General features: G+C 40.4%; 1 protein-coding gene across 14 annotated transcripts; it reads right to left on the bottom strand.

The window, feature by feature from the left end:
- Nucleotides 1-29: 29 nt before the first annotated feature.
- On the bottom strand, nt 30-25,290 carry LOC128624822 (death-inducer obliterator 1-like). 14 transcript variants are annotated; one of them, XM_053652587.1, is made up of 18 exons: nt 24,881-25,290; nt 19,553-19,640; nt 18,310-19,293; nt 16,782-16,895; nt 15,591-16,434; nt 14,419-14,815; nt 12,184-12,405; nt 11,548-11,785; nt 8,390-8,972; nt 8,019-8,178; nt 7,813-7,929; nt 7,451-7,612; nt 7,109-7,262; nt 6,511-7,015; nt 5,936-6,083; nt 5,756-5,845; nt 5,429-5,624; nt 30-4,249 (listed from the first exon to the last, which is right to left on the bottom strand). In XM_053652587.1, exons 4-18 carry the CDS (start codon nt 16,858-16,860, stop codon nt 555-557), a joined length of 7,590 nt encoding a protein of 2,529 aa, XP_053508562.1. In that variant the 5' UTR covers nt 16,861-16,895; nt 18,310-19,293; nt 19,553-19,640; nt 24,881-25,290; the 3' UTR covers nt 30-554. The 14 variants fall into 14 exon arrangements, with proteins under 14 accessions (XP_053508562.1, XP_053508564.1, XP_053508563.1 ...); XM_053652589.1 differs by having other exon boundaries at nt 16,782-16,874; XM_053652588.1 differs by having other exon boundaries at nt 18,310-18,404.
- Between the last annotated feature and the right edge of the window lie 481 nt (nt 25,291-25,771).

The following is a 25,771-nucleotide window of genomic DNA, read 5'->3' as shown; positions in this document are numbered from 1 at the left end:
AAAAAAACAAAAAATCAGAGAGATGCAAATCTCATACAAAGAGGGGTTTAATAAACAAAACCTGATAAAGCTTACAGAACATCTGACTGACGATAGCCTGCAGGCATATCTATTGAGTGCTAAACAAGTTTTACCATACAAAGACCTTGTTCATCAAGGCCACAGTTTATCCCTCTTACATTAATTTCTTTTAAGCTATATGGCTTCACTTATCTACTAGAAAAAACAGTTAAAAACATACATGTATATACACAAGTACAAATTTACATGTCTTTTTTTATGTACTTTTAAAATATATTTTACCAGATGATGGGTAGCATGGTATGACATTATCCCTCTAATAAGATCTTTAAATGAATTTCACAAGCTCAGTGTCCTTGAATGTAACCAAAAGCACAAAATGTCATGGAAGCTGCGAAAAATGTTCAAAATGGACTTTAAATTACCCATGGATAATAGTTTCACATACATGCAAATCCATTTAGAAAAGAATTCCAAGTACCAAAGCTCGTCAAATATGAAGGATGCCATGACCACTGTGGAGGTGGGGGCAATCAGGACATGACTTCATTATCAGTAGACTTCTCAGTGTCTCTTGAGGTCTCAGGTCTGTCTTTTTTCTCCTCCTTCCTGTCTTTGCTTCTGCTCCTCTGTCTCTTGTCTCTGTCCTTGTCCCGGTCCTTCTCCCTGTCCCGGTCCTTCTCCCTGTCCTTCTCCCTGTCCCGGTCCTTCTCCCTGTCCCGGTCCTTCTCCCTGTCCTTGTCCTTCTCCCTGTCCTTCTCCCTGTCCTTCTCCCTCTCTCGATCTCGCTCTCTGTCCCGATCTCGTCTATCTCTTGCACGGTCCCGTTCACGGCTCCTTGAGCGTTCTCGTCTTTTGTCTCTACTGTCTCTATCTCGGTCACGGTCTCTATCCCGGTCACGGTCTCTATCCCTTTCTCTGTTCTTTCCTCTTTCTCGTTCTCGTTCATGGTCTTTCCTGTCAGATTCTCTCTCCCTGCCACGATCTCTATCCCGTTCCCGATCCCTCCTCTTGTCCCCATCGCCTTCTCTGTGCCGGTCAGTGTCTCTACCTCTACTACGGTCTCTCTCTCTGCTACGCTCTCTCTCTCTGTCCCTTTCCCTGCTGCGATCCCGATCCCTGTCTCTATCTCTGCTGTGGTCTCTCTCCCTATCTCTGCTGTGGTCTCTCTCCCGATCTCTCTCCCTTTCTCTATCACGGTCTCTCTCCCTACCACGATCCCATTCACGGTCTCTGGTCCAGCCCCATGATCGGCCTCCATGCAGCCCATCCCGTTCTCGGTCTCTCCTCCTGTCCTCAGACACATCTCGCTGCCTTTCTTCAGACAACCTTGAAGGGCCGTCTCGGTCACGGGGGCCACTATCAAACCGGCTTGTTCTTTCCTGAGGTTCAGCACCATCTCTAGTTGAGCTGCTGCGTCTTCTCATTTCAGGGGAGTGTCTTCTCCAGTGGTCCTCACGATGGGACTCTGGGCTATGCCCGCCCATGCGGCCTGGTACTGGGATGGGACCTTCAGAAGGAGTAGGCAACAGAGGCCCCCTTACAGGTCTTATGTCATTTAAATGGTCATTGAGCTGGTAACGTGCTGTCTGACCTCCAGAATCATTATCAGAATAGTGTCCTGGCAGTGGAGCTCTTGGCCCTCCGAAATGCTGAGGGCCAGGACCCCTGTGTCTTTCCAAATCTTGGGATGACCCTCCTCTCGGTTCTTCAAAGGGTACTCTATCCTGAGGTGAACCACGAAATTGGGTTGGATGAGGAAATCGGTGCCCTGGAATATCTCCTGCAGAACCAGGTGGGCCTCTTCGTCCATCAAAGTGGTTTGGTGGAGGTCCCCTAAAGGGAGGTCCATGTGAGGGTCCCTGATTGTCTCTGTAATTGTGTGAGGCTGTTTGTACCTGGGGTTGCTCAATCCCTGACTGATAAGAACTTCCACCATCACTGTCAGCAGGGATTCTTGGGATGTTAGTCAGTGGACCAGGTTCCCCAATGTTGTGAGGGGGATGTGGACCTCTTGGCCCAGGGAAGTGGGATGGTGGTGGTGCCCTGCTGTCAAAATGACCAGGGGGAGGGCCTGCAAATGGTGGTAGTGGGCCTCTGGGTCCAGGAAAGTTGAAAGGTGGAGGAGGCCCATTGAATCTTTGCCCATCAAAAGGAGGGGGTAGTGGGCCAGGTGGCAGAGGACCAGGAGGTGGGCCTCGAGGTCCTATATGATGTGGGGGCATGTTATTATTAAATATTTGAGGTGGAGGTCCTCTTTGACCCATTGGTGGGACTGAAGGTGGGGGTCCTCTGGGTGTAACCATTGGAGGAAGTGGTCCTCTTGAAGCATCAAACTGTGGACTGTTTCCCCACTGATTCTGGTAAGGTGTATATGGGCCAGGTGGTGGATATTGTGACAGGTCATTTTCCCCATGAGGTGGGCCTTGTATTGGTGGGGGCATCTGCATTGGAGGTGGTCCTGAAATGGGAGGTGGCCCCGACATTGGAGGTGGAATAATGATGGGGGGTGGAACAGTCATTGGTGGTGGACCAAGAGCAGGTGGAGGCCCAACCGGCAGAGGGAAAGACATTGGAGGTGGAATGTCTGAGGGGCCTCGATAATCTGTTTGAGAGTTTGGTCCAGTCATGTGTGGCATATGAGAGCTATGTGAATCTATATAAGATGAACTAACTTGTGTCACATCTTGTGGCCTCCCCATAGAAGTTATTGGTGTACTAATTGTTGTGATGTTGTAATATGTCGTTGTAGAAGATTCTGTAGACTCTCCAACAGAAGAGATTGGCTCTTTTTTTAAAATGGTGGCAGAATTAGGCCAAATTTCCTCAAAACTCTTGTTTTCTGATTCAAACAGATCATCATTTTCTTTGGGACTTTCTTTAGGCTCTGTGTCCAGGTAACTTTCTACTAGATCAGGGTCTATTTTTTCCCCTAAAAGTGGAATTTCTGTGCTATCTGCATCTAGGAAAGGCACCTCTTCACTCTTTGTTTCCTCTTCAGAATTTGATGACTCTAACTCAGGATCAGTTGGATGCAACAGCTGACTGTCAACGTTCGTGTCATCTTGTGATGGTGGCGCATCTGTGGTTGCACAAGATTCTGTTGGTTCTACATTTAAGGAATCCGGTAATGGAGTGTCTATGACTTTAGGCTGTTGTGACGTTAATGTGTCTAGTATTGCAGCAATGTCAACGGGTGGATTGTCTGTTATTGTAGTAGGAGCAGCTGTAGCATCAGTGTTACTTAAAGTAGTAGTAATAGTAGACGTAACAGCAGGAGCCTCTTCCTTCTCTACAGAGTCATCCGAGTTTAGCCTCTGACTGGCAGCTACCTGCCTAGGATCCCTACTCTGCCTAGGATCCCTTCTCTGATTTATAACTGGGACGGTAGTTGTGCTTTTTGCAACCAATTGCTCCACCTTTTTACCAAGTTGAAGCAACTGACTGTTGGCTAAGAGAGATTTAGCATCAGGTATTTGCTGGTCCTGTTCCTCTAGTTGCTTCCTGGAACCTGGATCACCTTTAACCTCATCAAAAATAGAGTCATCTTCAGGGTCATATGCAACATCATCTACCATACCAGTTCTGACCTCGGGTTGCGTGATGCTTTTAGAGACCACAGGATCCTTAAGCTTTTCTTTACCATATGAAACAGTGGGATCATATTCTTCTTCAGGGTCATATGGTCGATCATCCTCTTGTTCATCTACTTGTTTACTTTTTGTAATGCCAAATTGCTCAACTATCGGATCCAGAAGAGGAACAGAAACATCTGTTGAACTTCGATCTGAAGGGGACTGAGAAGCATCAGAATCCTTCTTCTTACCAAACAAAGTCTTCAGGATGGTTTGAAGTGGAGTGGCAGATGTGGCAAGAACAGCTGGGGTGGCCGTAATTGATGGGGAATTACTGCCTGCACTTGTGGAGACACCAGGTGCCTTGATGGAGGACAAGATGGAAAACACTGACGATGTAAACGGACCAACTGATGACTCTGAACTGCTGAGAGGGGGCGGAGTTCCAGGAGGAGTTGTGCTTATAGGCTCCTGATTGATCCGCATGGCTTTGTCAGTTTTGCTAACAACGATTGGTTTCGGGAGGCCAGTCTCCTCATCTCTCTGGGTTTTAGAACGTTTTTCCTCACTTTCCAGAGGGGCTCCAGCACGTTTCTTGTCTTTCTGACAAATTAACAGCCCAAGCAAGAGATTCGGACGAGCTGGCTCAAGACCTGTCAATAAAAAAAATAACTTGTTAAAAAAATAAAATGATAACACCTGTTGATGTTTAAATCAATGAAAAAAGACTCTAGGGACTGTTCTATGTGCTAAACTTATGTGCATAACTTGTGAAAAGAGGGCTTGTTCCATTTATCTATGTAATAAGTATAAACAGGTACCATTGGAGGTATAATTGGAGAAATGCAGTCAAGGTGATTGTGTTCCTTTGGTATAGTCAGAAACACTGGTAGTAATATAGTTTAAAACAGTAGTAAAATAATATCCATGTATTTTCAAATCAACCTATAAGCATCCACACAAGTTATCAGTATATATAAAATAATTTCTTATATTATCAGTAAAATGTATTACAATTTCTCTTCTATCGCTCCTCATATATGATTTGGCACAACCAAAATGATACTACCATTGAAGATAGAAGGCCATTATGTTTGTAGTTACAGCACGACAGTTGTCAGTCATTCTATAACAAGCACATCTGAACCTGAAACGATGGATAAGCAGCCCAATGTGAAGAAAAGGAACAATTCTATGATTCTGCAAGTTGGTCCCACTTGATATGGCTTTCCAACACTTGTGTCCAGCAGATGACTTACCATAGATACCATGGTGTTTCAGCTGCATCCAGCAGTGATTAAGTCAGTGCTTATACATCCGATAACCAAAGACAATACCCTCATGTCTCTTTTCTACATAGTGGATTATAATTTTATGCAAGTATGTGCAGATTGGAATGGCACTAAAATCTAAATCAATTTCTCTGATTAACCATGAATAAATAGTTATTACAAAATATGGTGTAGCTAAGAAACAAGGCTGAGACAAACATCTCTGGTTGCACCAATTTTGGATGCATAATGTGCTTTATTAGAAACACACAAATGACATGATACAGATTACAGTAAGATAAAAACACGACCCAAAAGGAAACAATCATATATACACCTTCGGAGTTTAAAAAAACAAAACAACTAAACAACCCATTTTTGCAGAAACCACTGGTGACATGGAACAAGCCCTCCATTGATGCACAATACTGGCACAATTAAAGGGGACTAGAAGCATTACTTACCTGAGGATTAGACCACACCTACATTATTAATTAATACTTCAAAAGAGCTAATGCACACTGTTAGCATTTTTTTCCCCATCTTCTTGCACAAGCTTACCTGGTCCATCGAAAGGTAAGAGTTTAGCAGGCAGAGGGTCCTTGGAGCTCAGTGGAATGAGGTAAAGGTCTTTGATGCGTTTGTTGCTGTTGGCCACTACGCCAAACCGCTTGCGGCTGCTGAAATAAGAAAACAGGGACACGTACGCAACTTCCTCCTCTTCTGTTGCTGGATGGAAACGAATAAGACAAAGCTCCTGAAAAGCAACAGGACACAAAGATACTGTCAATCAACAAATGAATACAAATGTGCAATTATTTCAACTTCAGTCTTCACTTATGCTATCTCAACTTATCGATATTAATAGTATTTATTAACGTCTCTTACTTTCGACAGTGAAGTCTTCAGTTTACCAACATAGTCCCAAACTGTGTGTGGTGATATTCTGCCACCAATGTGAATGGTATCAGGTAAGTCCTAAAAGCAAGGAGAAATACTGGTCGTAGCATGTAATTTACATTTACTGACCAACATTCACACACACTGCAAGTAGCACAAGGAACAAACCTCCTTGAGATGCTCAAAGGATCCCGAGACCAGGTAGGCCTTTGTGACGAACTTGGCAACAGAGTGCATGTTGACAAATCCTTTCCACATAATCTCCTGTCCTGACAGGAACAGAGCTGTTTCGCCTTCAGGAGGCGGCTCAGTCATGCTGCAGAAAAAAACACCATGAGTTATTACCGATATTAAACGTGGTTTTACCTCTTCAGCGACCAAAGGAGTCAAATCTCAGTAAACAAATACCCCAAAATTTTACATAGTGGAAAAAAAAAAAAGTCTCAAATAAACGCTTTCTTTAAATTTGTGTATGCCACCATCAGAGTACATTTCTCCCAGTATACATTTATTATAATTGGACAAATGTTCCAGAGGATAAAAGTGACCTACAACAATAACTTTCCTTCTCACCTTTGAAAATGTACAAATCAGAAAACACCAGCATGCCAACTGCACCGCATTTTAACACAGAATATATAACAAAAAAAAAAAATCTGTGGACATGAACAATGACATACTGAAAAATCTCCTGGATTTGAAGAGTGTATTATGAAGCAATGAAAATTTGAGACGCAGTCTACCTGGATGCGCTGGCCCCGTAGTTCCGTGATTCTGTTGAAGTGACTTGTTTTGGCATCACAGGTTTAGGCAGAGATACCGGAGCTGGAGGTGGCATAGGCAACGGCCCCTTCACGTCCACCACAGGAGCTTCAGAGGGTGTAGGGGTGGCAACAGGCACACTGACTGGTGTACCAACAGGCATACTGACATCAGGTTCTGTCTGAGTGAGAGGTGCAGAGGAGCGGTGGCTGGCAGTACGAGGGTCACGGCGGCTTATAGTGACAGAAGAAACTGCCGGCGTGACCATAGGGGCTTGTACAACAGGCACTATGCTGCTCTGGTCGTCTGTGCTACTTGGCTGATGAGGCATAGACACGTCACTGGCAGCATAAGAGACGTTAGGTTGGTCTGTCGGCAACTTGGAGGCTCGCTGCTCTGTTTTGGGTTTTTCGGGAGGGTCTTGTCTTTTAGGAGCCAACATTTTGGGCTTTTTAGCTGCTGGCTCATCATCAGCTGACTTCTGACCTGAAAGAGATGATGTAAAAGAGTAATTATAAAACTCCAGTAACACAATACAAGTCCATACTTATTCAGACTGCATTTCAATAAAGGTGCTACCTGTGCAGATCTTGCAGTTAAGGTCAAACAGGTGAGCCCTGTGTTCTGCCGTGGTGTCTTTCAGCATGTTGCTCAAGATGTCTGGGACAGCACTGCTTTTTCCTGCTGAAGCAGAACTCTGAGGTGTGGCAGATGGGTGGGACTCCTGATGATCCTATGAAATGATAGTGTGCGCAGGTCAAACTGAAGGGCTCCCCAAAAGCTTATTAGCACCTTACAAACACATTACTTTGAAAATCATAAGAGCAGAAACAGAAGGAAAGTGAACAGAGCCAGAAGATTAAAAAATAAATATAAATAAATAAATAAATAAAACGCCAGAGACAGAAAGCCACCACTTACTGCCCCAGAAGCCAAGCGAGGAGATTGGGAAGTAGCAGAGATACATACATCTCCATCAGACATGGAAGGAGCTTCTTCCATGTCAACATCAGGGGGAGCTGCGTCCTGTTTGGATCCAGCTTTTGACTGCCCTGGATGGGTCCTTCCACTAGCATCCAGAATCTTTGTTTTAAAAAATAAATAAATAAAATAAAAAGAATTTAAAAAATAAAAATAATAAATTTAAAAATAAATTAAATAAGCTATTATACAAGTTTTTTTTTCATTTTTATGGAGACCAGCTGCAACTTGCACTCTTCTACAACTAATCAAGTTCCAGTACATCTTTATCCATTATAAATGCCTCACTGCTGAAGTATTACCTCAGAGTGACCAGGTTTCCTCCAATCAGAAATCTCTTTAGAGAGCAATTCTTCAGGGCTGAGCCTCACTAACCGAAACGGGCTGACCTCTCCACCAATCACACGATAAAACAAGCCCTGTTGAACAGACACAGCAGACAAACAACTTCATGTATGTTGTTCAAAAATATACAGTGGTACTGAAACTCGTAGAACTGTTGACCAACCTTATTTTTAGGATCCTTTAGATTGAACATTAGAGATCTGTACTTGTTCTTGTATTTGCTGTCTGTGTTCATGTACAGATTGAACATTTCTTTCTCAATGCTAACAGCCAGCTTGCCCACCTCGCTCTCAGACATGGAAAGATCATCACTGTCGCTCACCCTACAGTACAGTTAAGCATGCCATGTAGTGAATATTGATTATTCAAAAACAGATTTAAATAATAACTACTTGTACAGTGTTTACAACCCTACACGTTACAATAAGACAATGTGCACGTCTGTAAATAAACTTTACAGATACTTTCTTCTCAAACTATAAAATGCAGAATAAAAATCACAAGTCAATTGAGAAAATCAAGCAATTTTTTCACCTTTTGTACAGAATGTCAGTGAGCGAACGACGAATGTTGGACCTCATCTGGTTGTTTGGAGGTGCTTGTGGAGGGAGAGGTGCTGCTGGTAGCACTGGCTTGGACGCCTGTGGCTGGCTCTGGGAGTTAGTGGGCATGGATCCAGAAGGCATCCTGGAGGCCAGAGAGGAACCAGAACTAACAGATTCTTTCACCCCAGACTGTGGCTGCTTTTTGGGGATGGTAAAGGTGCTCTTGCCAACACTCAGAGCTCCAGTGGGATGGAGCCGTGATGATCCAGGAGGACCAGAAGAAGAGAAGACTGGAATGGGAGGAGGAGGTGGTGGTCCTGTTTTTTTCAATTTGACCACTTGGGATAGAGACTGTTTTTTCAAGTCTTTGGCACTGCTTGAGGACGTAGTGCTTGTTTTGCCTTTGGACGTTGAGACTGGACCAGGCTTGGCCATCTTCGGGCCTGGGGACCTTTTGCCTCCTTTAGGAGACATAGTTGCTGCAGGAGGAGGTTTCTTCTCGATAGGAGCTGGCTCTTTCTTTTCTGGTTCAGTTTCTTCTGTTTTTTCCTCTTCATCCTTCTGAGCAGCTGCTGCAAACAAAACGCAAATTAGATATTTTTTTAAAAATCTCATTAAAAAACTAAACTCTTAAAATCAACAAATAGAAAAGAACAATCGCATGTTTGCATAAAAGGATTAATTAGGGACTGTTTTTTTAAATGAAATGTGTGCCTTGCCTTGATTCTGTTTCTAATAATTTTACGAATAGGGGAATTTTTTTTTTTTTTTAATTTGTACGATTGTATATACTATGAGATTAGTGGGAGGAAAAAAAATACACAAATCTAAAAAGTTGAAAAAATCAAGTGTTTATTTTTTGTTTGTTTGTTTTAAATTCAGTTGCCATACAAAGTACAGATGAACATAATGACCATGTCTATAAACAATTTACAGTGACATGTGATGACAAATAGAAAAATATAATTCAGCCAAATTTGTGTTATATATAACTCTAGTATTTGGAGTGTACTAGTAGGAAACCAGTTCTAACGCACAAGCTTCAATGGCATGAAACATTTACAACGGTCATTCACATACATCAAACAAGTGATAAATGCCATAATATTCAAAATGATTGGAAACAACCATCATCATATATCTACCAGATGCATTCTAAAATAAATGGTTCATTTGCTGGTCTTGAAGACTAAACTGCCAGGCCTACCTGTTGCTGATCATGCTCAAGGATCTCTATTACACCAAACTGTTCTTCCATTCACTGAAATTGTTAATTTTACAGGTGTAATCTTTTTTTTTTAACCCCAAGTGCTCCTATGATCACAGGACATGCATGTGATTATATGCTCTAAGAGCAACCACATTCAAATGTTTCACCGTTTGTTAATGCTAAATAAAAGTGCAGTATCCCAATCCAAGTGAGCTCCTACAGTACAGGGTCATCCAAGACCCAAACAGCACTGATCCAAGTAGAATCCATATTTCCAGTCCTCCTCCATGAGTTGCTTTTTATTAAGCTTGTGTTTTCATTGTGAAGTGGTGCTGTATTAGACTGATCCACATGGCTCTTGTGTCATTCTTGGATTTGTCAAAGATTAAATTGGTCATATTTACTACACACAAAGAAAACACATTTTGGCATGAAAATGTCAGGAAGCAAAATTATTTGTTTGTGCCAAAAATAATCTAATGAGTAGATTTATTCCCAGCATAGCCTCCTACATTGAATACAAAAATGCAGGCTTATATTCATGAATAATTAATTTGTAAGTGAATCATCCTAAGCTTAATAGCTAGCATTCCTCTATTTAATAAGTCAAGCAATAAAACCTGATCAATCAATAATCAACACATCAAAAGATGGACAAAGCTCAAACCAAACGCTGGCTTAACTTCTGATTGTAAAGCAAACTTCTATTAAAAAAAAAAAAAAAAAAAAGCCTGGTATCTGCATATTCTTCTAATTATGGCATGGCATTTCCTGTGTGTTGTACTAATGACAAGAGAATTCTGCTTCTGGGTGCTGTCTGTCAGACTGTCGTCTTCCAGTTTGTGTAGTCCTCGCGGCTTCAAACTTCACAACCAGAGTGTCAAGGCCTTTTTCTCTTGAGTGCAAATATCTGTGCTGATCAGCTGCTGGCTGGATGGTGATGGCCAAAGCAGGCAGAGGCCAAGATATCCAAAGCTCTCCCAAAAGAAAACAAGACTTTGCTCAAAATTGAAGCAAGGGGCAGCAGAATATTTATCTGTAATAATCACTTTATTTTGAAGTCACTTATTCGCAAAAGAGGATTTCATAAAAAGCAAGGCATGCAAGTCAGAAAAAAAATATATATAAAAAACATAAAACGTTAGTGGTAACAGAAAGGGTTGCGGTGCTCGCAGAGAATATCCCTGCCGGGCACCATGTGATCAGAAACGCTGCTCTATTCTTGGTGAAAAGGTGGCGGGAGAAAAAGACACCGTGACCTACCTGTTCAGATGAGTGGTCAGTACTCCTGTTCTTAAGATACTATTCCCAGATCAGAGTGGAAGTTGGAGGCAATGTTGACATTCATACACACAATTAAAATTTAGTTTTCATACAAAACTATATATTCCACAGACAGAAAATGTCAAATCAACAGCATCATGGCAAGGCACTACACATCTCTTTAAACCTCTTGTGATGGTATCTCTCAAGACAGATTCAGCCAACTCTTAAGTTAATTAAATAACAAGAGGAGTGTGGCTTTGAAAATTCAACAGTCTAGGTGTTGGCTTTGCCAATGCCCAGAAAACTGGCCATTTAAACAAACAAATTATTTTTTAAAAAGCAGACCCCTTTATACAACCTGACGTACATAATACCTACCATTTCTGTTTATATGTGCATGTATACTTACCTGTTCAGGACCTCTGTATTGCTCTGTATACATTAAGGTGTTCATTTGGGCCACCAATTTACAAACTTCCACAAATACACATGCTTTCTTGCACGGCCAAATATTTCAGGTCTTCGGGCAATATGCTTCATTCAGATTTCTAGTGTAACAGCCTGAGGGCTTCTGGGCCAGAACGTCATCTCATTTCTCATATTATGAGTTCTACACCACAAGTCACAGAGAGACCAAAGATTAAAGTGTGGAAAACCTTTAAGATACATACACGCTTTGTTTAACACAGTTGGTGATATTGCTGTAGTCTTTTCTGGCGCTACTGCAATGTAATTATGGTCGCTGGACCAGGACGACATGGCTGGGGGTGGTGGATGCTCCTCTGCAACTCTGTCTTCTTCGTCCTCCTCATCTTCATCTTCGCGGCCTTCTGACTCCAAGGACTCCTCTTGAGCTTTGCTGGACGAGTCGGTGGACCTCCTGCTGCTCCTTCGCTCGGGACCCGAACTCTTCAAAAGAAACGAGCATAAAATTTTTTTTTTTTTTTTTAAATTGATATATAACTAAACAAGGCCCAACAGCTCCACTTTTAGGGTATATGGACGTCAAACACAAACCAACGTTTTCAAAATTATAAAAACCACCTTTCTAGGGGTATATGGAACCTACGCATAATTTAAAAAAAAAATCAAAAAGGTTTACACAAAAGGAAATAAAGATACTATACCTCATTTTTAATCAGTCTCCTCAGAAAAATCACTGCTATAACCACCTTTACAATTTTTCATTCATCAAAAGTAACACAGTTTATGTTAATGTTTTGTGTTTAAATTTACCGAGCAATAAAAATATATACACTGTTGATGCTTTAGAAACTTCACTAATACCCCGGTCCTGAAATTAATACCTTGACTGTAGATATGACTGCAGGCTTTTTCAGGATTTTCGGCTTGGGCTTCTCCTTGGGTTTAGTCTCCTTGCTGTCAGTAGTGATGGTCTTCATGGCAGCAGCAGCATGCTTCAGGATGCAGTCATTACCACAGTAGACCGAGTCGGGCAGAGCGTCCCTCTCACAGCCAGGACCAATGCATTTAGGGAGAGAGGATTCCTCTGCAGTCGCCATCACCTGCTGAAAACTCACGTTGGTCAGACCCATCAGGCTGTGGAACTATTAAAGCCCCAATCAGAAGTCAGTGCAACTTTTTATCACTTAAAGGAATGCTATCAAATATGATCATGTCAACATACCTAAGACAGCACTAGTGCTCTTGATACAGGGCTTGCTAACACAACGTAAATGTAGCAGCACAGAATACAACAATGGCAAGTTTGCGACTATTAAGCAACAACTTGTACAAAAGAATCACCTGCAATAAAACCTCGGAATCTTTATGAAAATGAGAGATGTAAATGACTTCATAACCACTACCTGCAATTATTAAACAAGCTACAGCGAGAAAGTCGAGATTCAGTCTAGTGAAGACCATTAGCGAGTTTTAAAGTCATCATTTTGTAGTTTGGTCTTCCCCGATTACAATATTTTATAGACAAGTCACAATAGCATCCTACTCTTAAGCCTTTTTTTTTTCTCTGTAAGCTAATTAAAACTGTGGCCTCTAGGGTTGGGCGGTATGACAAAAATATATCACATGATACTTGAGGACATTTCTACGATAAACGTCACGATGTATAATTTAGCTAACAAACTGTCTGCAAAACAGTAGTAAACTAAACAAAAAAAGGTTAAACTGAGCTTGACGATACTTTTCATTAATGCCTACAAAGACAAAAGATAAAAATTAATTACATCAAATCAACAGCATCCATTTTGTACCATATAATTTGTTAGTATTAAAAACATAAAAAGCACATCACCGTACCAACGATCTCAGGTAAGTGTATCGTAATTATTTTATCGCAATATTGATATGTCAATATCATCACACCCTAGTAGCCTCTCTATGTTCTTTGGAACTGTCCTTAAAATAAAAAGCAAATTATAACATGGTGTACATCGTGAACACCGGTAACTTAAATATTTTCCACAAAACAAACATCATTTAGCAATGCAACTGGAATTCATAATTCATGTTTCCCTGATGCAGGATATTTTATATAAATGAAATCACGTCACTACTCGCCCTAATTTAAAGGGACTCTATATACCATGTCTGTTAAATTCATACTGCTGGTAAAAAAATATTCTTCATTTACCTTGAAGTTGTGTGCTAATTTCATGGTAATAATTTGTATTGCTATTTAGTAGCTACCAAACTACATCCATCCCATATTATTACCTGGAAAGGTTAGGCTTCATTTGCCAGGTGTGCCCAAATGTTTCCATGTAGGTTATTGCGATAACCATAATGCAAATGATATTATTGTTACTGAATTAAATGGTTTCCACTTCACATGGTGGTTGGTTTTAATGGTGTGTTAAAAACAAGCAAATTAAACTGTTCTACTTGGAAATATTATATATACACATTATACACACACTCAAACACACACATTACATTGCTTTATAGTATAACCAACGACATGTGCTGAAGGTCTACGTTATGGTATGGGGCAGTTTTTCCTGTCTTTGATTAACAATTTAAACCGTCTTAGAAATGATCAATTTAAAAGGCAGTTGTCTTTAAAGTAGCATAAATACAAAATTATATTTTAAATATCCAGGCAGATCTTAGAATAAGAAGTGCATCAAAATCATGACACTTTCATAATGCAAGTTCAAAAAAACATTTTTTTAAACACAACATTAACAATCATACACCCTCAGAAAGTAATCAGCTTTTTTTTTAACAAAAAGGCTTTGTTCCAGTTTATAGTATTTTTATACATTTAAGTAATTATAGTACCCAACAATAGCAATTTCTAACATTTACAAAGTGTGCTTACAGTACACTTAGAAACGTAAAACAATACTGACTATGTAATCAATTTATTAATATTCTACAAGTCATATACATATATAAACTAAATAATTGTTTCAGCTAATCGCTCAGATTAACTGTATAGCATAATATAAAGGCAATTTTATGCTTTGATATTTTTGTGCATTAAACCAAACTTGTCATTTGAAAGGGTCTCAACTGGAGTTACACCTCAAACTCACAGATACTATACAACAACCTACCGGCTGGAAAATCTTTATTTTCTTTTTGCCGCTTGGGTTAGTAGCTTTCTCAATCCTGCCCTTGATGCCGAATTCTTCCCCGGTCTTCTCTTCTGCAGTAGCAGGAAAAGCAGCAGGAGGCAGACCGCTAGCAGTTGTAGGTGTCTGTACATTGGCTTGGCTAAAAAGAGCTGGACTGAGCTCTGACTTGCGAGCAGTAGTGGGAGTAACAGGCCGTTTGCCAGTTTCAGCACCTGCTGTAGATGTGGAAGGCTTGGCGCCCTGGGCTTTCCTGCAGGTGCAGTTGGGGCACACGTAGTCCTCACTGTTGCGCTCCATTAGGCGGCCGCGTGCCTCCGTAATGCCCACACAGTCTCCGTGGAACCACTCCTCACAGCGGTCACAGCAGATCATGAACCTGAGCACACACTGCATGCTTCAGCCACATTAACAAACAGCGATAGCATGCTCTCTCATTCGGTCAATATATTAAACACAAATAAAGGCACATTTTTGATGATGCTATTGGAAAAATTATTCAACATTCTTCTACAAAATATTAAAGGGTCACAAATACACTCGGTGGCCACTTTAATAAGAACACCTGTATCCCAGCTCATTCATGCAATTATTCATAAAATCATGAGATACAGGTCTTCCTGCACTGTTGGTGCAGACAGGCTGGTTTGAATATTTCAGAAACTGCTGATTCCCTGGGATTTTCACACAGTCTACAGAGTTGACAGAGAGAAGCGGGGGGGGGGGGGGGATACATCCAATGAGCAGAAGGGGGAAATGCCTTGCTGATGAAAGATGTCAGAGGAAAACTGCCAGAATGGTTTGCCCTGACATGAAGTCCACAGGAAGTAACTCAAATAACCACTCTTTACAACCATGGCAAGCAGAAAAGACTTGAGGTGGATGGGCTACAACAGGTCCTTCGACTTCAATCATGAACAAGGTTTTGCGCCTGTGCAAGCTCTATAAATTGTTATGTATGAAAATCCCGGATCAGCAGTTTCTGAAATACTTAAAATCAGCACAAAGCTCTTGGCCTGCATCTGCATGATTTTATGCATCATACTGCTTCCACAAGATTAGCTGATAGATAACTGTAGGAATTTGCAAGGGTTCAAATTCAAGTGGGTGGTGAGTGTACACAACAATTATTTGTTTTTATAAAAGGCACTAACCTTTTGTTGTGTTTCTGTCTGCAGATGCAGTAAAGTGCATTTGGATCATAACCGTCATTATCAGACTCGCTGGATGATGACAACGACTCATCATCCTCCTCTTCATCCTCATCCTTCTCTGTGCATCCCCCTGCTTTAGGCTTAGCTTCTCTTTTGGGGCCTGCTTTCAAAGGGCTTCTTGAAGGCCTTGTGTTGGCAGGCACTGCCTCCTTGCTTGTCTCTTCAGCTGGTTTCTCCAATTCTTCTTGTTTCAGTTCTTCTTTCGCCTCCTCCGACTTGGCATCCTCTGCACCAGTCGCGATCTCAAGCTGCTCTTGTGTCTCTTTCGTGGCGCTCTCTTCGTTTTCTGAACTATCGTCGTCACTGGCCGAGTCAGCCATGTCCGCTTTGGGCTTGGGGGTCGCCCTTCCCCTGCCCCTCCCTCTGGTCCTCCTCACTGGGGATGGCGCTTTGCTTTCAGTCACTTTAGGCTCGGTGTTTCCATCAAAGCTGGCCTCTGATGCGGTCTCAGACGTTGGATCTCCACTTTCCAGGTGAGCAGGTGCGCTACGTCTCCCTGTTCCTCTCCCTCGCTTGACTGTCACCAGGAACTCCTCAAGCTTATCAGTGCGCTTGGCCTGCCTGCCGCTTCTTCGCACCGGTGCTCCAGGACTCTCTGTTATACCTGCCGTCTCTCCAGTCATGTCTCTTTTTTCAATAGTGGTCCTGCGGAAGCGCCAAGTCTTCTTAAACTCGCCGGAGTTCTTGGCTGATTTCTCTATGTCCTCTAGTTCTTTGCGAGCGGCATCACTTTGGCCTTTGTCATCCTTACTGTCTTTTTCCTCCCCTGCCACGACAACTGGAGCTGTGAGATGGTGGCAAGGAAATTAGAAACATTGAAATTTTTTTGCCTTAACTTTGAAAGAATCAAAAAGGAAAATAAAGCTGAATTTGGCAAAAGCAAATGTGACTAAGCAAGCGGCATTTATCGGCTAGATTCGCCGTACAGAATTCTGCGAGGCCAAGATCCAATAGCAGAATTGAAATTATTCCCCGAATCGATTTAGAGTGCAAGATTTGAATCGAGACACCAGTTTGCAACAATAAGTTCAATAGTAGAACTGATTCAGAGCCAGATTAAAGTTCCACCAAGCTGCTGCGAACCAGGTAAATGAAGCTCTCATTCATACAGCGCTCCAAGGTCAGTGGTACCTTGTGAACTGGAATCCAAATCCTGGCTGGACTCAGGCTCAGGACTTTGAGCTAGCTCAGGGCTCACAATCTCCTCCATGATGGAGTCACTTGCTAGATTTCAAACAGAATTATCTATAGTTAAGAGAGAAGCACAACACATACAATGCAGAGTTGAGCTTTTCACCACTTCAGTTAAGGTGGCGTGGTCCATGTACAGGTTGACGAGTATTTATTTTGAACATTTTAGTTGATTTACTTAAGGGAACAGTTCTGTAATTGATATTTGAGAGAACACCAAAAATATATGTACCAATTATATATTACACACACATTATTTATATATATATATATGACGCATACATGCTGAAAGTGGAACACAGTCCACTATAATGCATTTTATCATATCTGCACCCAGAAGCTAAAATTCATCAGTCAATGATGAACTCCTTTTTGCTCATCCAAAGAAGCAACAAACAATATACATATTACAGTAACACAAAGAGATAGAAAAATGATTGATATAAATGCTACAGTATAAAATTATAAACTTATTTTGCCGCCCTTCATCAAAGTGTCCAAGATAATGAGGCCGAAATGCAAGCTTTCTTGGAAAACTGATGCATGTTTCCTAATTAAACCTTATACTTCTATAAACATGAGGCATAGGAGATGTACATCAGCTCCTGCTGCAATACAACTGTAGAAATTCTTGTTGTGCAAGAATTTTATTAGTTTAATTAGTTCATCATTGAATTAGATTGCTGCGATCTTGGGCTTGGCGATATCACAAAAAAAATTTAATAAAATTCAACGTTTTGATGATTCGTGATTACGATTTCATTTTTGTTCTGACATAGCGCATTTACAAATAAATTAATTTTTCAAGACTTTATTTGAATGAATTTTGGAAAATGCAGAGGTGTAAAAATACTAACAGCAAATAGTGCAAACAGTTGTGTGTTTTTTTTTAAATACCTTTTCTTTAAAGTGCCCTTATTATGCTGTATAAAAGTGTCTAATTTTGTATTAGAAGTCTCGAACAACAGGTTTACATGCACCCAAGGTCAAAAAACACAAATTTTCTCATAATTTACATTGCAGCATCACCTCTTGTTCAAAGGGTTACAAACGACTCACTCAAGGATCTGTTCACACTAAACTCCTCCTTACAGAGAGCCTACTCTGCTCTGATTGGTCAGATGCCCAAGTCTGTTGTGATTGTTATACCGCTCACAACGCGTTGGAAATTAAACCCTCACTATCATATCTAATATCATTTCAGCTCAGTAATAACGTCGTCGGATTTACCTCATCAATTTGAGCCCCGAGTCTGATACGTCGGAAGATCAACCCGAACCACCATCACAAGCACGATGAGAACAGAACATTTCTCGGTGGTAGGTTTGTAGGTAGTTTGGCAATAACGTGAGTTAGCCGGTTAACAGAGGCCTACAGCAGTACACTGGCTGTACACGTATACAACACAAAACTACGCATTTGGAACACTCGGTAGAAAATATATACATGAATAACCAATCATACTTACAGGTTGTGATCCAGAGGCGCAAGATGGTCCAAATAAAGTGGGTACAGCCCCGTCTTTAAGGAATAATCGTTTCGTAAATCCCTCATTGACTTCAGCTAGATGTGAGAAGCAGTCATCAGTGAAATGACGGGAACACAAACGAAGGTCGGAGCTGAACTGCTGTGAAGTTTTAAAGATTAACTCTAACCACTGACGCTTTACGTCCTCATCCTCTGAGAGTCCATGCAAAGTGCTTTTACTTCTGCAGCGCAGAAACCAACGTCTTCTAGACATGAACCTAGCTCTTTCAGGACGCAACTACTGTAGTGTAGTGTTTGAGAGTGGGTCAAAGTACACGTTCGCTAAAAGCCAATGAAGACCAGAGGCGGGGTTTTTGGTTACAAACCTACATAGGTTTGTACAGGAAGTAAGTCTGGAATTACAGAAGACTCGTTTCAGCTGCTCAAAATCGGGTTTCTTTTGGGAATCAATAACTCAATTTGTCATGCATTTTGATTTTTGAAACTTTGCAGACATATTTTTACATTCACAAACAGCTATACAACACTACATGAAAGGTAATATCTGAAAAAGCATAATAGGTGTGCTTTAAATATTCTTTATTTAAAAGACCCATTGTTTGCACTACTTGCTGTAGATGGCAGTTACGATTTTTTATGAGCTTAGTGAACCCTTTTTTTCTTGACAAATTAAATAGTGACATGTTTTTCATGATGTGAAATGCCAGCGCAACTGAGAAGTCAACTTCTCACGGGCATCCTTCTGAAATCTGAGCTCTTTCCCTGTTTATGGAGTGACGTCAAATCAACATGGTTGAGCAGAGGATCAGAACTGATCAACTGGACAGATCAACAGCTTTCATACCATGAAGACCAATTATTTCTTTAACCATAGAGCAGAAGTTAAGGGCTCACACTGAGGTCTGCTGTGTTTATTCCACACATTTTCCACTGCTGATATTTTGGGCATCTACATAAATAGATGCTTGAATTAAAAGGAAAAATAAAAATAAAGTGTGTTAAAATAATACATACTTCTGAAAGCTCAAGTTGTGTGCGTGGTGCTGAAACAAGGTTATATTAGCACACACACACTCAATTTGACACTGTGCAAAAATAAAAGAAATTAATAAGCTGGATCAATACATGTCAACCTGATTTATATCAAACAAAATGGTTTTTAAACCCACAATCTTGTTAAATTACCACCTGAGAAACCCTTAATCAGGAATGGAGTTCAGTACCTGTTTGGGTGCCGTTCAGGCTCTGCTGAACTGGGAATAGTGTTTAATAACAAGCAGTTCCTGAGCCGTTCACATCACAACGAGATACCTAAGAGGAAAAATACAATAAAACTCAACCACCAAACTTCTTGAGAGCTAGGAAAAAAATATATATATAATTTTTTTTTTTTTAAATCAGACAGCAAAGATCATCTATTCTCAAATATACTGTTTGACCAAAGTGTGAAAAAAACATTTGGAAAGTCCTTCAATAATTTTGAATAATTTCTGGGCAGCTGCTGACCAGTAGAACTTTGTTCTACCTCTAATATGTTGTTCAGATGCTCCGACACATTCATTCACCAGACCAAGTGTTAAATCTGGCTAAAGATGCTGTATAACACGGAGCTGGACTGATCACCCCTGACCTAAACCAGTATCGTTTGGCTTCGTGTCAACAAACTGGAATCAATCTTTTTCCTTTTACAGATCAAATCTAACTCAAAACACAACAGACATTGGCGATCAAAACCACACACGTTTAAACTGCTTGGCATCAATATCAATTTCCCACAATCGATTTAATTCCATTGCAATCTTATTGCAAAACTCATGACACAGTGATCTCATTGAATACAGTGTGATGCAAAATGGCATACATCCACAATTTGAAATGTTTCAAAATACTTAAAGATCTCCAAATAGACAAAATAGCTCATGTATTAAAATGAATGAATAAATAAATAAAAACATTCATGACAATGACATTTGTTTGTTTATTAGTAAACCAAAATATTCAGTCTGGATGAATGAACTTGGCATTAGGGTGAATGACTATCGTGGCTACTACATTTCATTCTCCTTTGCTTTGACCCCATATACGGCTGTTTGAATAGAACAGCAGGTCATGTTATACACCAAGATAAAGAAGGAATGCAGCAGATATCTGCAACTGTACAATCAAGTGTCCTACAAACTAATAGGTAATCATTTTTTTAATTATAAAAACATTTTTTTTTTACTTAAAACAGATTTATGTGAAAGACAACAATATTACCCCACTAGGAAAATTACTATAACTTACATTCCCTACATCATGTCAAAATCTCAGATGGATACATGGCAAAATCATATCACAGTGCTGCTGAATTCTTCAATTTTATTAGTCAGGTGTTGATTAATTTTCTATAACAGCGGCTCTGACAATAGTACTAATAACTGCTAACTCTGAGGGATTTGTACGACAAGCTGTTCTGCCATGGGGAAACCGGTCGAGACAGAGGACTTTGTGCCTTGAGTAAAGAGAAATTTTTAGCTGAAGACAAAACAGAATACCTCAGCTGCCGTCTTGTCCATCCCCAGAAACAAATTATGTTACGAGTTGTCCGTTTCATATTTCTCGCATCAAGAGGGTGTTTATATGATGGTCAGTTTATAGCCGTAACTCGTAACTTGTGGACATTCCACAACATTAAATGTAAACATAAACCGAATAAAAAGTAAGATGTCATTCTTTAATAAACAGAAAAAACAACTATATTCGTTAAGAAAAACACAAGACACTTGTCATGCTTTTATAGGATATAGGAAATCATCAAGTCTTGGGTCAGTGATTATTTTCAGAGCATCACGCCCCCATGGTGTTTTATTCCACCAGAAAACTACCAACTTCAAAAATACAACAGAAGCATTATGGGAAACGTGTGACCTCGCCCAGATACCACTGAAACACAAAGGCATTTTAGGCAGAATTTGAAAATGAATTTCCTCTGAAGAAGAAATCAAGGTAGTCCTAATGGGACGCCGTATTACCGAATGCACACGAGTTTCTTATTGACTTGTTGGATTCACCTATAGACCTGTTTTGTGTCATCGAGCTCGGTGCATGTCTGGTCATGTGAGGTCGGAAATCTTTTACACAAGAGTTACCGACCTAAACGTTAAACACGTGAAGTCGTAATAACGAATTTCAACGTCAGAAATGATTTTTAAACCATAGTTAACTTTTGCACTTTCATCCAAAGACGAACTATAATAGTCGTATGTAATGTGTTTTTTAATGAATAACGTTATCACTTAGTTTCAGTACTCACTAAGCCGCATACAGCAGCTTATACATGTAACCCACTTTGTTTTCAATAGATGAGAACGGTAAGAGGAAACCAAAACAGATCAGGCTAACGACTAACAATACGACTTGGACGCAAATGAAAGCTCGTACAATCCGAGGAGCGCGTGAACGCAGCATAAACCCGTTAACTACCAGCTACATGCACAGCTATGCTAGCGAGCTAAACACACTGCTCATCTTCTCGAGAGACTAAAACTCGATGTATTGTAATAACAGTTCATATTTTAACCCCCCCCCTCCCCCAAAATAAATAAATAAATAAATAAATACTCAAATCGTTGTGATAACTCAATAACGTTATTATAATTATTAACACTCGCGCTGTTTGTCTATTGTTATGCGACACGCTAACGAGTCAACGCGCATGCGCAACACCCATTAGTCTTGCTAAAACGGTTAAACAAACATTCGATAAATTGACAAATTTACAAAGCAATGCTAACTTACAGAACCACTACAATGTATAGTACATCACCTCAGATATAAAATATTGACCCAAAGGCTTCGTGGTAGCTAAACTCCCCCCACCCCCGAACTGTGCGCGAGCCACACGGTCAAACGCCATGCTAGTTTTCTCTTCCGTTAGCTTAGTTAGCTAATCACCATAGCGACCCACAACGAAGACCTCGCGTTCACGACCACCTCCGTGTATTTGCATGCAATATGCAGAACGAGCGAATTACCCATAAATGTAGCCTGTGCATTATTTTACCTACAATAGCTGTTCATTCTGCAGACAGCGTTATGTTGATAATATGGTGGCCTTCGACCGTGACGCCATTATCGGTGACTAGGCTCGCGCAGGGGTTTAATTAAAGGAATTTGACGTTAGCTGATTAAACCTGCTGTCGTAAATATATATATATATTTTTTAATTTACCTAGCTGTGATCGAAAACGTTCAGTGATGCATACTCACTTAGGAATATAGGGTATCTGCAACGCGGTCAACATAATATGACTTCCTCCATTTTCTCTTCTCGCTGGGGATATATGTAGCGCGCGCACGCCTGTACTAGGAAAGCACGCGCTGTGAGTGAATATGCAGGTTACAGCGCCACCGCATGACTGGGGAGGAATTACACTTCCAGCGCTAACAACTGTAATAGCTACATGCAGCCTAAATATCTATCTAGACATTTATATAGATATAGCTACACACACACACCTCTTGAAGATAATCATAGTGAGATTTCTATCAAGTGATTCAAGTGGGTAATCCTTTTATTAATAATCCATTAAATAAAAGAATAACACCCATGTAAACTTGAATCTGATTACTTTTCACGTTCAGAATTTGCACATGCACATTTGTATGAACGATGTGCTCCTTGTGCAAAATGCTAGAATGCAGAATATTTTATAAAAAATTTGAAAACTTTGATGAAACATTTATTTCTGGTGCAGTTAATCCCAATGTTGATGAGGAAAATGCATCGTCATGTGTGCATTTGATGTTATTTTCAACAACTCCAAAAACATCCTTGTTCGGGGCTGTCAAACAAATGTGAAATGCTGAATGCTTTTTTTTTTTTTACCTGCAATCACAAACTCTTCTCCTCGCTGTGCGTTTAATAATAACACTAGGATGAGGTTTTGCTGAGACTTGATCCACATTAACCTTGTTCCAGGCATGCACATAACTCTGGATCGGATTACATATAATGTGCATGTAAACAGGGGTTTTATACAGATTTTGTTTACACAGTGTACCTGTAATCAGAGTGAGTTCATTTGAATTGGTCAAAAGTTTTGCATGTAAACACAGAGCATAAACACACAAGGGTTTCACTTAAAGGTGAATTAGATAAGATTACTCTACGTTAATCCGGATAGATCTGAAAATTGCATTTTTGTTTTAAAACGCACTCCGTCTACACTGGCGTTTGCAAACATTTTCCAGAAACTGCTCGTCCACACTCAAATGTCTGAAAACACTGTTTTACACCCCTCTAATGCACATGCGTAAAAAAACTTAATAAGCTTTGCCCTGCATCATTTCCCTCAGGCGTTTATTTAAAAATGCAATCTGAAGGTTGTACAAAGTGACATTCATCTTTAACAAAGCCATCAAACTGGAATGCAGGCACAACAACTGCAGTACATCATCAACCATCTTGTTTGTTTTTGAGTTGACTGACTTTGAGTTGACTATCTTAGCGTTTATCTGTAAGTAAGAAATATATATTTTAAAAAACTACTGTTGCACCTTTAATAGACTAAAACCGAGCATGGGGAAGCTGTGTGGTTGTTTGATATTTCTTTTTTTTTTTTTTTAAAGCCATATAGTGCAGCTGCATTTGAGTGAAGCAGAAAGTATGCTTCACTTTTTACGCGTACGCTGGGAACCGCGTGCAGTAAGCGTGACGCAAATTTTGTCATCAGCAGAGTATGCGCGTACTGTACGCGCAGGTCGCACACTAGCATTTAATTCTTTTGCACTATTTAGTTGTCCCACAAGGTGGCAGCAGTGACCCAGGGCCGTTGATTCTCAAGGTAGTCGAAGAAGAGACGGAAACGAGTGCAGGCTAGAAAGTACCCGTATTTGTATAATTTTAGCCTTAAAGAGTATAAGGATTTGTATGTGTGCTAATCGTGGCATGAGATTGTCCAAGCATTCTTCTTCTTTGTCGTCCTTCACACAAAAAACCTGCTTTACTGCTCTGTACTGACTCTTGTAGGCCAGGAGAGGTATTGCATGTTGTCGTAACGCACATGCGTACATGTCAAATGGAATATACTTTGAAAGGCTATAAAAAAAAAAACGAAGTATACCATACCGAATAAGATTCAAGATTTCTTCCTTTGGTGACTTTTTAAAGTTTTGTATCCATCTATCTAGACACATTTGAGCTTTAGTATAGTGCACCAAAAATATCTAAATGTATTGGGTTTATTTTTAATTTATGTTGGTGTTGTTATTCAAAGCGACTAGGCCTTGTCCAGAAGTGTCCAATGTTCAAGTGCATTCCATTTCTCAAACGCGACAAAAGTACAATATGTCAATCCACATTAAACATAAACATAGACTAACTACACCACGTTTATAATTACGCATCGCGTGCTCTCAGTAGACAATCTGACTAGCCACCTTGTAATTCACCTAAATGCAAAAATAAATAAACAAGCTCAGCTCGGTGCCGTTTAAAAGATGGTAACGACAGATAGACTGATATTTATACTCTCATGAATGTAAAACTGCGAATAATATAATCTTACAATTTGGAAGAATTGGACGCTTGGATTTTCTGAGCCCTCGCCGTTCACTTGCAGTAGTTTATTTTTATTTTAATGTCGGTTGGGAACCGCGCTATTCGGCGCAACTCCGCCACCTACTGGCCTGGAGTGAGGCGCGTGCAATACTTACAAATAAACATGTGCTCTTCCAGCACAGGATAATTATTGATGGGAAGTTCGGATCATTGAATCTTTTTTCAAGTCATTTCGTTCATTTCAGCAGAATATAATTAAAATCTCTCTCTCTCTCTCTCTCTTTCAAAGACATGCGTTGTAGGCTGATTGGAATTTCCAAATTGTCAGTAGTGTGTGAATGGGTGTGCGATTGTGCCCTGCGATGGGTTGGCACCCCGTCCAGGGTGTCCCTCACCCTGTGCCCACCGTGACACAGTGTAGTACAAGTGGTATGGAAAATGGATGGATGGATAGAACTAAGGGGCCCAAACCTGCTCCTCCGTTCACAAAACAATCTCCATGAAGACACGGTTTGCCAAGATTTTCCCCAGAGCCATGCTCCAAAATCTAGTGGAAAGCCTTCACAGAAGCATGGAGGTTATTATAATAGTAAAATGGGGACTAAATCTGGAATGGGATGTTCAACAAGCACATACAGTGCATCCGGAAAGTATTCACAGCGCTTCACTTTTTCCACATTTTGTTATGTTACAACCTTATTCCAAAATGGATTAAATTCATTATTTTCCTCAAAATTCTACAAACAATACCCCATAATGACAGTGTGAAAGAAGTTTGTTTGAAATCTTTGCAAATTTATTAAAAATTAAAAAAAACAAAAAAAAGCACATGTACATAAGTATTCACAGCCTTTGCCATGACACTCAAAATTGAGCTCAGGTGCGTCCTGTTTCCACT

This window comes from Ictalurus furcatus, chromosome 21 (genome assembly GCF_023375685.1).
Source record: "Ictalurus furcatus strain D&B chromosome 21, Billie_1.0, whole genome shotgun sequence".
Lineage (NCBI taxonomy): Eukaryota > Metazoa > Chordata > Actinopteri > Siluriformes > Ictaluridae > Ictalurus > Ictalurus furcatus.
This window is presented reverse-complemented; position numbering and strand designations above follow the sequence as displayed.

What these genes read in the sequence shown, in the direction of transcription:
- LOC128624822 (XM_053652587.1), bottom strand. Translation starts at nt 16,860, where the DNA reads ATGGAGGAGATTGTGAGCCCTGAGCTAGCTCAAAGTCCTGAGCCTGAG. An exon ending in TTTGGATTCCAGTTCACAAG is followed by an intron (nt 16,435 to 16,781) that starts GTACCACTGACC and finishes ACCATCTCACAG; the next exon opens with CTCCAGTTGTCGTGGCAGGG. An exon ending in CCTTTGAGCATCTCAAGGAG is followed by an intron (nt 5,846 to 5,935) that starts GTTTGTTCCTTG and finishes CCTTGCTTTTAG; the next exon opens with GACTTACCTGATACCATTCA.